The sequence below is a fragment of the Diceros bicornis genome, chromosome 4, assembly GCF_020826845.1.
Source record: "Diceros bicornis minor isolate mBicDic1 chromosome 4, mDicBic1.mat.cur, whole genome shotgun sequence".
In the NCBI taxonomy this organism is placed as follows: Eukaryota; Metazoa; Chordata; class Mammalia; order Perissodactyla; family Rhinocerotidae; genus Diceros; species Diceros bicornis.
Genome location: NC_080743.1, coordinates 59198843 through 59212366, shown reverse-complemented (window position 1 = coordinate 59212366; position 13524 = coordinate 59198843). Strand labels below are relative to the sequence as shown.

The following is a 13524-nucleotide window of genomic DNA, read 5'->3' as shown; positions in this document are numbered from 1 at the left end:
CTGGGCATGAAACAACAGGCTTTTTTCTCTCTGTGTAGTAAGTTGCTAGAAAGTAAGTAAAGTAGCAAGTAAGAAGTATCCTCACTGCATGAATTCTATTTTCATAGTACAAAGTAACTGTTACAAGAAAATGGATTCTAGAAAATATTTACAATACTAAATTATTCATTGTCTGCAATTTAAATGAATCCAAACCAAGAATAATATTAACTATGGGCCATTAACGAGAACTAGAAAACATTTTTTGGATGAGGTGATCTTTGCTGTAATAAGATTTATTGACCAGGAATTTGCCCCAGTCAGCCTAGCCACCTCAATAAGTTCCTATCTCTCATTCTTCATTGAAAGTTCTTCTCATATCCAACTAACATTGTGTTTCAGTTCAAACTTATATACTATGTCTTTCATAGTCTAGGTAATCTAAAAGTATCTTTTGGGCCGGCCCCGTGGCTTAGCGGTTAAGTGCTCGCGCTCCGCTGCTGGCGGCCGGGGTTCGGATCCCGGTCGCGCACTGACGCGCTGCTTCTCCGGCCATGCTGAGGCCGCGTCCCACATGCAGCAACTAGAAGGATGTGCAGCTATGACATACAACTATCTACTGGGCTTTGGGGGGAAAAAATAAATAAATAAAATCTTTAAAAAAATAAATAAATAAATAAAAATAAAAAATAAAACTATCTTTTGATCCCTGCCTTTAACTACCCATATTTCTGAAAAGTCCTTGCATTTTTCACAGGCCTCAAAAAAAAAAACTTAGATTTTTTTTTTTCCCCTAACTTTTAATTTTGAGGGTTCTACATTTTCAGTTAGGAGCTAATATTTGCCTCCCTTGTATCTTATAGTCCTTTTATTAAACCTTGCATTCTTTTGCAGATTCTTCCCAACAAGCACTGGCAGCACCACTTTTGAACCTCCCCCCAAAGAAAAAGTAAGTTCACATAGGTGAGAATCATCTGAGCTTTAGAAAAGTACTAAATGTACCAGATTGACACCCTGGCTTTATGTTCCAGGAATGCTGATTATTATGAGAAGATCTCTGATCCCCTAGATCTTGTCACCATAGAGAAGCAGATCCTCATTGGTTATTATAAGACAGTGGAGGCTTTTGATGCTGATATGCTCAAGGTCTTTCGGAATGCTGAGGTATTTTTCACTGACTTCAAACACAAATTTAAGGAGTTTGTTCTGAAGAGAACTATTCTAGAAGTTTGTTCTGAAGAGAACTGTTCTAGAAGTTTAAGATTTTTATCCTCTTCTATCATCCTTCATATTTCTGGTTAAGAAAGGGAACAATTTTTATTGAGTACCCTTAGTGTAAGGGTTACAGTGTACTAAATATTGTAGAATCTTTTATAATAAAGACATTGATATGACTAGAATGGAACGCTAACTCATCCTCCCAAAGAAGCAATTTTTGTAAAAACCTAATTTAGTATTGAACCTTTATATTTACATAATACAGACATTTTACTACATTTAAGTCATATTTGTAGTTTCTTTCCTCTAAACAATAAGTACATGTGAAATACACAGAAATAAGGTAAATAGTTAAAAATATACCTTAAGGATGTAATTGAGAGGTATTACACTAATAGGTTGTAGAACAGGTAAAGCTCATTGGAGAGAAGCTGGCCTTGAACTGATTTGAAGGAGAGGATGGAATGTTATATGGTGCATAGAAGAGAGGAAATTATTCAGTGATTTTGATATACCTTGAAGAGGCATTTGAAGGACAAAAGAGGCTACTAGATGAAAGAGGAATTGAGGTTGAAGACAGAAGAAATGAGAGAGAAAAACAGACAAGTGGGAGAAGAATTAGAGCCATCTTGAATTATAACATTCTTTCTACTGAAACCCAGCTTCCATATATATTTAAAACTTATAACTCTTTCCCTAATATCTGCAAGACAAAGGTAAATGGAGAGCTTTTCCACAATATTATGCTTGTGATATTAATTCATATTCCATGGTTACTTTGTATTTTATCTAGTGTACAGTATAGCCTGTGACAGGAACTGAATGACAGAACAATAGAGCAAATGGAAAAATTACTGTGCAGATTCTAATTTTAATTCATTTTAGTTCAGTTTCAGTTGTTTTCAACTGCGTGGCACTATATTCACTGGTATTGAGAATCTGTTAACCATAGTGGGAGGATAAAGAAAATCCTGCTACCTCTTTAGGTATATTTTTAAGCCATACTGAGAAGACCAAATATGATTCCTTTCTTCTGCTTTCTTCAGAAGTACTACGGGCGTAAATCCCCAATTGGGAGAGACGTTTGCCGCCTACGAAAGGCCTATTACAACGCCCGGCATGAGGCATCAGCCCAAATTGATGAGATTGTGGGAGAGACAGCAAGTGAGGCAGACAGCAGTGAGACCTCAGTCTCTGAGAAGGAGAATGGGCATGAGAAGGACGATGATGTTATCCGCTGTGTCTGTGGCCTCTACAAGGATGAAGGCCTCATGATCCAGTGTGACAAGTGCATGGTGAGGGTCAGGAGGTGAAGCAGATGCCTAGTCCTGATGAGCTTGGTGACCATATTCAATAAGCACCCCATGTCTCTTTTGGCTTAGCTTAACGGCTTTTTATGAACTTGAACTTTTCCTTGGTTTCTCTTATCCCTCACTGTTCACCATATTGTCTTTCTCCTTTTTTGTATCTCTCTCTTTCATTTTATCTTTCCCTTCTTTTTGTATCTCCCATTCTTTCTGCCCACTTTCCACTGCACACTTCTTAAATAATCTGGTTCAAGAAGAATGATAATATTTAGGATAGTGCTGTGTCTATGTGTGAGGAAGATGAGCCCTGAGCTAACATCCATGCCACTCCTCCTCTTTTTGCTGAGGGACACTGGCCCTGGGCTAGCATCTGTGCCTATCTTCCTCCACTTTACGTGGGACACCGCCACAGCGTGGCCTCGCAAGCAGTACATCAGTGCGCGCCTGGGATCCGAACCCTGGGCCACCAGCAGCAGAGCACACGCACTTAACCACTGTGCCACGGGGCCGGCCCCAGGATAGTGCTTTACCTTGAAAAACATTAGAATTACTACACTCTGGGTAGCATTAATACTGATGGAATGCAGTATTTAGAGCTCCTAATGAAGGAGTCAAGGCCTGGATTTGAGCCCTAATATCCCCATTTGATACATTTCAACTTGTTATTTCATATGGAAAGTGGAGATATGGGTAACACATAGGATTGTTGGGAGGATATAATTAGATAAGGGTAAATAAAAACATTTTGTAACTGTAAAACCTTTCACAATAACTGTATCATTGATGTATGTTCCTTAGTAGGTAATAGGTACTATATGCATTCATCCTCCTATTCTCTATCCATCTCCCCATTTTATTTGCCTAGATCTCTATATTATGAACCAGTCTGTACACTTGTGTTCAGACAAGTCCGTATTCTTTTTTCCCCCTATTTTACCATGTATCTCTAATTTCTCACTTACCCATTTATCCCATAGTTCTTGTTTACTTTACCCTGTCCTATTGCTAATTTTTTTTATTCTTAGCCCCCAGGACTTCGCTCAGTAAGTCTAAGCCGTGCCTCCCCGACCCCAGACACACTGACTTTTTTTTCTGCAGGTGTGGCAGCACTGTGACTGTATGGGAGTTAACTCAGATGTGGAGCACTACCTTTGTGAGCAGTGTGATCCAAGGCCTGTGGACAGAGTAAGCTGCCCTCTGACAATACTCTGATCTAGAAGTAGGAAACATAGCGCATGACCTGCGCTGCTCCTGATGCACTGAATTTCCTTTGATAAGTTACTCAACTTCTCTGGGCCTCAGTTTCTTATACTTTACATTGAGGGTAATAACTCTGCCCTTTCTTTTCTCGGGAGTATGATCCAAGGGAAAATAAAATACTTAGGAATCTATGGAAGGAATGGTACTATATAAAACTTTTATTTTTTATAAACACTATCAACTATCCATAAAAGAAATAGCTTGTAAAGTCTAGAACTTGAGTACTCTAAATATCGTTTATGTTAAGCAGTGTTTAAGTGGAAAGGGCACTGGACTGAGGGTCAACAAATGTTAATCTTAGGCCCACTTCCCAGGAGGAGACGGTGGGTTAGGTAACTTGCCCAGGTTATTAAACGGGTTTTTGTCTTGGCTTTCCCATATTTATATGTGTGATCTTAGGCAAGTGACCTCTATAAAAGGAGATATTTAGGCACTATTTCTTAACAGTGGTGCTATTGTCATTTTGGGTGGATAGTTCTTTGTTGTGAGAGATGCATTGCAGAATATTTGACTTCCCTGGCTCTTGGGCATTAAATGCTGGTAGCCTCCCCCAATCATTGTGACAATCAAAGTCCCCCTTCACACATTCTCAGATGCCCCCTAAATGGCACAGAGCAACCACACAATAAGTGCTTCACAGAATATAGTTTGGGATACTTAGCCTGTCAGTTTTGTCCTCTACCTTCACTTTTCCAAGTTTAACAACACTAGTTGCTTTCATCTTTTTTTCATATCTGTAGTGTATTGAAATGACTAAACAGTAAGTCTTAATTGGTTGGGAATTTTAGGTTTTAGTTCTTTTCCTCCTGAATAGAGATCAGTAGGCTGGATGTAGTAGTCCCAGCCCTTATCCATTGGCTTTCTGCTCTTATCAGGAGGTGCCCATGATTCCTCGGCCCCACTATGCCCAACCTGGCTGTGTCTACTTCATCTGTTTGCTCCGAGATGACTTGCTGCTTCGTCAAGGTGCGTACACAGGAGTTGACCCTACTTGTCAAAACTGACCTTTCTGAAAAATAGAAGGTATCTGCTCTCTGCATGATAGCCATTCTGTCCATATGACCTTTAATAGCAATAAAATATAGATTTTTATATCTTTTAGTCTTTAAGCTTACATACATTTCCCCTCCACCAAATAAAACTTAAAATTTGGAGAGACCAGAGTGTTATAAAGCTAATTTTAAGACTGGGAAAGACATAGAGGAAGTCTAAAAGATGGAAGACTTCCCTCGTGTCATTCTCATAGTCTAGAATTGAGTATCATCACATTTAGAGTGTTGGTTGTAGTTCTCTGTACTTATTGTTTCAGATTTTAAGTTCTTTCCATGTAGACCTTGGGTCAGTCCAGTGGATGCCTAAGAGAATTCATGTAGGAATCTTCTGTGTTCTCTGCCTTCCTAGGTGACTGTGTATATCTGATGAGGGATAGTCGGCGCACCCCTGATGGCCACCCAGTCCGTCAGTCTTATCGGCTGTTATCTCACATTAACCGAGATAAACTTGACATATTCCGCATTGAGAAACTTTGGAAGAATGAAAAGTATGTGTTGAGGTCCTGTCTCTCTTCTTCCAGCTGTGTTCTACCAGCAAAAAGTGAATATTCACTAGGATCTTGCAGATCAACTAAACCTCTCTCTTCTCTTTTTTTCTTTTTTTAGAGAGGAGCGGTTTGCCTTTGGTCACCATTATTTCCGTCCTCATGAAACCCACCACTCGCCATCCCGTCGGTTCTATCACAATGAACTATTTCGGGTGCCACTCTATGAGATCATTCCCTTGGAGGCTGTAGTGGGGACCTGTTGTGTATTGGACCTTTATACATATTGTAAAGGCAAGTGATCTGGGCTACTTGAGAAATGACCTCCTATCCCCCTTTCATTGATCTACAATTGCCCACTCCATTCTTGTTGTCTCCATCTGATAAAAGATTATCCAAGGCTAGCTATGAAGCTTTAGAAAGCTATACTATCTTTTTTCTTTCTTTTACCTAGTGCTTGGTACTCAATAAATGTTAATTCTTTTTTTAATTTAGCCAACATTTTTAATACTGTGTACTTAGCACTCTGTTAGTATTCGTGGAAAGATACGTTCCTTCACCCAGAATCCTTAAGGTGATCATCAATTCTATACATTAAATAAACAAAAAAAGTACAATAGTTTTGTAAGCTCCATGGTTAACAACGTAGGCGGTAAAGTCAGACAATCTAATTTCAAATTTTAGCTCCGCCACTTTTACCTGTTTGCCCTTGAGCGAGTCACTTAACCTGAAAATAGGGATTAGTATCTATTTTAGAGGGTTTTGTAAAGAGTAAATGAAATAATCTACGAAAGCCCTTAGCCCAGTTTATGGCTCACAGTAAAAGCTCAATGTATGTTAGTTGTCATTATTAGCAGAGTTCAGTTGCCTAGCTCTTTCTCTTAGTATCATAGCAAACTAGTCCAGAAGAATATATATTCCATTCAAAAACTTACTGCTTGGAGCTCCGTGATACTGACGACTCCTCCCTCTCCCAGTTATAAAGTGTTCATTTTCAAGTGTGCTTCCCTCATTTATACTGCCATGCTTTTCGCATAACTTCCCCATAATCTGCTTTTTTTCCCTCAAAATCCCTGCAGCACTCAAATAATTTATGTTTCTGGTTCCCTTTCATCCTATAATATGCCCTTTGACTCTTAGATTCCCTTTCTCCTTTTTTGACACTAGTGTCTGGGAACTCGCCTTTCGTGTGCAATCCCCAAATGCTTAGTTGTTTTGCCTCTCAAATTGGCTACAGTGTTTCCCTCTTAAGGGTCTAGCTGCTTTCCCAGTGGTGTGTGGTGGTCTCTGCTCAGCTCAGGGTGAGGGGAAGGGAAAATAGGAGGACTCTAACAGTGTTTGGACTCATAGGGAGACCCAAAGGAGTGAAGGAGCAAGATGTGTACATCTGTGATTATCGGCTTGACAAGTCAGCACACCTGTTTTACAAGATCCACCGGAACCGCTACCCTGTCTGCACCAAACCCTATGCCTTTGATCACTTCCCCAAGAAGCTCACTCCCAAAAGAGATTTCTCAGTAAGTCTCCTTCCTGTCTTAATTGTATGTGTCAGGACAATCTAGAGTTCAGGCATGGAATTCACAGAGTAAGAATTTTCAAGTGACTCTGCTTCTTCGTCCTGTTTCCTTACCAAACTATGGACATCTCCATCTCTGTTTGGGATGTTTGAACAGCATGAATACATTTATTCTGCATTTCCTGGCATGGGCTGTCTCAGGAAATTGTTGATTTACGCTTTTTAAACAGGATTTCACCTTTTTTCTCTCTCACTTCTTTACAGTCTTTGCCCTTGAGCCCCATATTGTAGGTTTTTGTTTTGTTTTTCACACCCATAATTTTAAGAAGCAAGTAGAAAGAATAACAAGAACCCTGAAGAAACTTTTGGTGACAATAATTCAGTGCTTTTTCTTTTTATCCCTGAATTTAAAACGTAAGACATCATCATTATATAAAATTTGAAAAGTACAGAAGCATTAAGAAGAAAAAATTGTGTATTATCCCACTACCTAGAAAATAATCACTGTTAACATTTTCATTTTCAGCCTTTTTCCTGTATTTTTTCTTTCAAATTGTTGCAAAGATACTCCTCCAATTATTTTGTGCCATTCATCATTCCACAAAGGGTTTGGTCATCCATCCATGTATTTGCTATAATGAAACCCTGGACTAAGCTCTTTATCCTTGAGTCTTTTTTTTAGTGGGCCTGTCAAAATTCATAGTTCTCATCCTGGAATGCTTAGAAATAGTCTAACAAGAAAGCTAACCTTTATGTCCATATTTTTCTTATTATTATTTTTGGATTTCTCTTAACAGTATTTATTTTATATTCTTTCTGTCCACCACCAAGCCCTGCTTCTCATCTAGACTTCTTTGGTCTTGCTTGCTCAGTCAGCAGCTTACTGATTAGCTTTGAAACCCAACCTTAACTACTTAAAACAATACTCTTTGGCATGAGGCAAAGAGAATTGTGAGCCTATCCTTCCTACTGTCATTCTAGGCTTACAAAATGCTAAAAACCACTGCGGCCTACAGATGAATAGAAGTGCTGAACTTCTGACCTTAAAACACAGTCACCCAGCTTATAAGGGCTTTAGCCCTATTTTTTTCTTCCTTTACCTCCCTGTCTCCCTTCCTCCCCACTTCCCTTATCCTGAGTTGGCCCAGGATCATCTGATCCAGCTTTGCCGGCTTCTACAATACACTAACCGCTTCCTTTTCTTCTCTGCAGCCTCATTATGTCCCAGACAACTACAAGAGGAACGGAGGGCGGTGAGTCCCATGGGGGATGTGAGGAGCTTAAAGGATTGATCAACAGCTTGAATGGAGCAAGAGCCCTACCCCTAGGATTGGGGATTCTCTGACAGAGTAACCCAATGTAGTGCCAATGATAATATGGAAGAACTAGACTTTAATAGCTGTGGTCTCATTATGGAGCATTAGTTGGGGCAGGGAGGGAGATTTGCAAGGATTTGAAGTAGAGAAGAAGAGGATTTGGAACAGAACTACAGACAGATTCAGAAAAGTCTCTTTTTTAGATTTCTGCAAGCTTTCCCCATTACCCCAAAGTGTATCAGCTCTTGGGACCTCCGTTGTAAAGGAACAGAAGTAGCTAGAAGTGCACAGTTTTAGCTGAGCAATTTGGTATTTATAGTTTTTATTTTTGCTTGTTTTGTACGTGAGGAATATTCTTGGAGAAAGAACACTGAATTTTCTTCAACTACCTTTTCTGTTGAATGGCAGCATAACAACTGCTTTACCTACATCAATAGCTTACCATAAGGGAAAAAATATTAGATAATAGATTTGAAAAGAGATTCCAGAACAGTAAAAACTCCATTTAAATACTTATTGTAGTTGGGCTATTGGTATCACAGTTTGTGCCATACTTCTCTGTACTCCTGAAGCAATCAATGAGAACTAGCTAAGCAATTTTACCAGCTCTGGTATATTTTATGGATTCCCTGGATTCCTGAAAGAAAGAAGAAAAATTGAATTTTACAAATAGAAATTAAATTTCAGAGACAGGTAGTGATTTGTTCAAATAATAATAAGGGAAGACCAGAGCCAAGCTTCTTACCTCTTGAGCCAAGCTCTAACAGCTAGACTCCAGGATCTCAAGCCATCTTCCCTTCATTCCCCTTCCTTCCCTAAGTGCCCTGCTCAGCCTTACTCTAAATTCACATATCCTTCTGGCAGATCATCCTGGAAGTCGGAGCGCTCAAAGCCACCCCTGAAAGACCTGGGCCAGGAGGATGATGCTCTGCCTTTGATTGAAGAGGTACTGGCCAGTCAGGAGCAAGCAGCCAATGAGATGCGCAGCCTGGAAGAGCCAGAACAGGAGAGGGCCACCGCTGAAGTCAGTGAGGGTGAAAAAAAAACAGAGGAAAGTAGTCAAGAATCCCAACCAGCCTGTACCCCTGAGGAACGACGGCATAACCAACGGGAACGACTCAACCAGATCTTGCTCAATCTCCTTGAAAAAATCCCTGGAAAAAATGGTAAGAAGAATCAGGCTCATTTCTAGAGTTTAAGATAAATGGGAAATTAGTGGAGAGGGAATAAAAAAGAACAACTTCTAATTACTTGTCCAGAACGGAAGGTATTCTAAGAAAATGGTATAGTTCTTTCATGGGCCTGCATTTAGTTATATCTTGGGAATGAAACTGTGGGAGGTGAGAGGGTCTCCTCCCTAGAGAACAACATTTTTCATCTAGGGCTGGACGAGGGCCTGAGTTGCTTATCGGTCAGAAAAGGAATCATTGAACTCCTGTGATCTCCTTAGAGCTCAAATCTGGAATAACGAGTGGGAGGGTGGTATTTGATGAGCCTTCTTGGTTCTGTTTTCAGCCATCGATGTGACCTACTTGCTGGAGGAAGGATCTGGCAGGAAACTGCGAAGGCGTACTTTGTTCATCCCAGAAAACAGCTTTCGGAAGTGAACCTCAAAGAATGAGAACCTCAAGCACCTGGGATCCAGTGGAGCTAACAGTCCTGCCTCCTGTTCTCTGAGTGTAGACAGGGGTGGGAAGGGTCCATCCAGCAAGGGGAATGGGGCCATGTTGTTGATATTAGGTACTTAATAAACCTTGGAGCTAGTGGAGAGGAAGAGGAATGGGATCTGTCTAAACAGTTCAGTTTAACTTGTTTTCCTCTCCATTGCTTTACCCTGAGGGTTAATAATGTAGGGAGGAGGGCAGAGCACATTGGGAATGACCAGAACCTTTTGGTACTTTACAGCACTTGCCCCTCCCCCTAGCTTGGGTTTTTCTGTGTCATCCTCTGATCCCACAGGCACTGCTAAGAAGCTGCTTCCTATACCCGGGTAAAACTCAAAATCCAAAGGGGAAGGGCCAGGATCCTCACCCTTACCCCATCTGTTCTCTATAGGCTCTAAGAGCTACCCCAGAGATCTAAAACGGAAAGAGTAGCTGGGGCTTCTTTTCCAGATCCCTGACTAGGAAAGTTCTCTCCTTTCTTGCCCATCCAGGTCAAAGTAAAATGTGAGTTGACAACTCAAAGCACTTGTAACTGTTGTCCCTCTCCGTACTTCTCCTCCCCAAAATGGAATCATGGAATAGGGAAGGCCCCCATGGGGTCAGAAGGGCATAGTACTTACTGTAATTATTGATGTTTTAACCTTAATAACCTGCCGAACATATTTTTTTCTAATGAGAAGGCCAGGCCCCCGCCAGCACATGTGCTGTGTATGCGCTGTGGTTCTTGTGTGTCTGCTGTGCTGTGCGAATGGAGATTCATTTCAAAATAAAATCATTTTAAAACTTACATAAAAATGAACTCTAACCCCCCACAACAAAAGTCACTACATAAACTGTTGAGCAGTATTCACCTATCAGAGTATTTGTTGTGAGTGTAGATTATCAATTGAAAACACTACTCGTTTTCTTAATTGTACAGTTTTCAATGTCCATCTCTTAAAGAGACAGTGTGTTCTCCCCACCCCTAGTCCCATATTTCCTCCACCCTCCTGATGACTTTATCACCAGGAGGGGTATCCAGGGTGTCTCCTTTCTTCCCATTCTCTTGACCAGAAGTTACCAGATAATACTGTCTCTTTAAAAATAAAATTTAAAAAGCTTTGCTTTCTTGTCTTCTCAGACATACATATGCATATACATTTTAGATGTTCTTATAAGAGAAAAGATGGTTTTTAAATGTGCCAAGTTGTGTGTGTATATATATATGTATGTATATATATATATATATATATCTGCTGCGTGATTAGTAAGCAATACAATAGTAAACATGTCCCCATTACTTTTTTCTAATATTGGACCAATGCTGTCCTAATTGTACATTTCCCCTTATGATGACGACGCTCTGACTTGTTTAGGTAGAAACAATGACCACCTTCCATTCCATTGAATTTTTTTTTTCTTTTTCTCCTTTCTGTATCAATCTCGAGGAAAAAACAAAACAAAAGAGACAGGGGATGCCAAAGATCCCCTTGAGCAGAGAAAAAGCAGAATAAATATTTTATTAAAGAAAAAAGAGAATTAAGAAAATAGTTTGGAGTATTTTCTTACTGTAGAGAAGCACTGTACATTACTAAGAGACCTGGGTATAAGATACTCACGTGTGGAGCTGGAAAAATCGCATGTCCAAGCCCGTTTGAGTGATTTCTTTTGGTTTTCATTGCAGGGAGCCGGGTGGGAGGGAGGTGGGATAGGGGCACTTTGGGGGTCTCCTTTTAGTCAAAAGCAGGAAAATGACAAGAAAGAGATTAAAATTCAATATTTCCTTTAATAGTGTTAAACACTAAAATTTTAAAAAAGACAAAAAAAGAAAAAAAACTTTGTAAAATGCGAGAACAGAAGCAAAAGACACTACGCTCTGTCATTTTATCTTTCTTTTGTTGAAAGACTAAAAACTGAAATGTTTTTTAGACAATCAAATGTTAGGTAAGTGCAAAAACTTGTTTTTTCTTACTGGTGTAGAAATTAATGCCTTTTTTTATTTTTCGGTTATTTTATAATAACGAAATAAAAAGAACCCCCTAGCTGCCAGGTGGGTTTTGGTGTTTGAAATGCGGGGCAAAGCACTACATCACTGCAAATAGATACAGTTAGTCTGCATGTCTGTAGGCTGTGTGATTGCGGAAAATATAAATGCTGCTAATATATTTCCTTTTTACAAAAGCATATCTAAATAGATGATTGTTTTGATGTTAATCTTTGTAAATTATGTATTACCAATTTTAACATTGGATGTAATTGCATAAAAAGCTTGCATCTCAATCCTTGAAAGTCTAGTATTAAATGGAAAAAACTTTTCCTAACTGCAGAGTGGTGAGCTTGCTATTTTTTTCTCCTTTCCTATCTTCCATTTATCTTCCGATCTTCTCCATCCTGTTTCCAAAAAGGTCTTTTTAAAACTACATCATCAGCATCCTGGGCCCCACATGGGCACACTCAACTGCTGTTGACTGTTGGATAAAGCCATTTCCTCAATACTAGGATCTTTTTGGTCTGGACCCAGCCTAACCAATCAACACCTCTATTCCTTGTACACATATATATCATCTTATTTAATACTCATTAGCAACCTCCAAGGTTGGCAATAACTTCAGGCCACATTTTTTAGGCCACTATGTGTTAGACCATTTCCATCGTAAGCAGTTTACATGTATTCATTTATTAATCTTCACAACAGCTCCTTTAGATAGGTACCAAACCCGGTTTTATAGATGAGTAAACTGAAGCAACAGAGGTTAAGGAACTTGCCCAAGATCATATAGCTAGTTAGTTAATCCTCATAATAGCCCTCTGTAGTCATTAACCCCATTTTGTAGAAGCAAAAACTGAAGCTCAGGAAGGTTAACTTGTGAGAGATCACCTAGTAACTAGTGTTGGAGCCAGAACTCCAAAATCTTTATGTTCATCCACAAAGAGAAAACTGTCAGAAATAGCCAAAGTGTAACATTACTAACTAGGAAAGATAAATCCACTCCTGCCAACAAATGAAAGGCCTGGCAGCATTTTGCCGCAGACATGGTTCAGACGTTTAGGCTTTGAGTTCAGCTGGAAGACAGTTGCTCAGAAGCATTGAGACAACTGACTAAGAGCTCAATCCCTACTCCTGCAAGGATAGGTGTTCACCCACTGTTACATAATAGTCTCTTCATGGCTGCAAAAACAGTACAGTAGTAGTAAATTTTTCTTAAGTTTTTTATCTTTTAAGTTTTTTAACCTTTTGGTATCAACTGCAGCTGTTCTAGATAATATATAATAATAATAGTACAAAAACTCAATTTCATGCCAGTGCTTGGTCTGTTTCGTGATGTTCTGCAAGGAGGTTCCACTGCTCTATTACCACCTGCCCAAGCCTGAGAACCATTGGGCTCTGACTGCAAACAGCGCATGAGGCCAGATCTCACTGATGATGCTCCAACAGTATTGTTCTAGGGCTCTTCCCAGTTATTAGGATTACCCATGGTAAAACCAAGCACATGGGGATAGGAATCAGAAGAAGTAGAGGGCAGATCAAATCATGGGAAATGAAAGCTCTGTATCAGTATAAGATTTCTGGAACTTTAGAAATCATGGGCCCCCCAAGATTACTCTGCAGATCTCATTTTGAGAAATATTGGTCCCAGAGTCAAAGTAATAGGAGTCTTCCATATCTACTGTTCTAAAACTTCAAACATTGTAAAAATAACTTTTGCAATAATTATAATTGAACAAGCTTCATAAACTTGAGTACTCA

The 13524-nt window shown here is 39.6% G+C and overlaps 1 protein-coding gene across 5 annotated transcripts in view; it reads left to right on the top strand.

Moving 5' to 3' along the window:
• ASH1L (ASH1 like histone lysine methyltransferase) overlaps positions 1-12228 on the top strand; it is a 209686-nt gene extending 197458 nt beyond the window's left edge. For 4 of the 5 annotated variants that reach the window (XM_058539382.1, XM_058539379.1, XM_058539380.1 and 1 more), the window contains 11 exons: positions 874-928; positions 1011-1143; positions 2244-2492; positions 3603-3689; positions 4640-4730; positions 5166-5304; positions 5423-5595; positions 6652-6818; positions 8030-8070; positions 8998-9299; positions 9649-12228. In XM_058539382.1, the coding sequence (XP_058395365.1) occupies positions 874-928; positions 1011-1143; positions 2244-2492; positions 3603-3689; positions 4640-4730; positions 5166-5304; positions 5423-5595; positions 6652-6818; positions 8030-8070; positions 8998-9299; positions 9649-9740 (1529 nt within the window). In that variant the 3' untranslated portion in view covers positions 9741-12228. Of the gene's footprint in view, positions 1-873; positions 929-1010; positions 1144-2243; positions 2493-3602; positions 3690-4639; positions 4731-5165; positions 5305-5422; positions 5600-6651; positions 6819-8029; positions 8071-8997; positions 9300-9648 lie in introns of all 5 variants that reach the window. The other variant, XM_058539377.1, reaches the window with a different exon arrangement.
• Positions 12229-13524: the final 1296 nt, after the last annotated feature.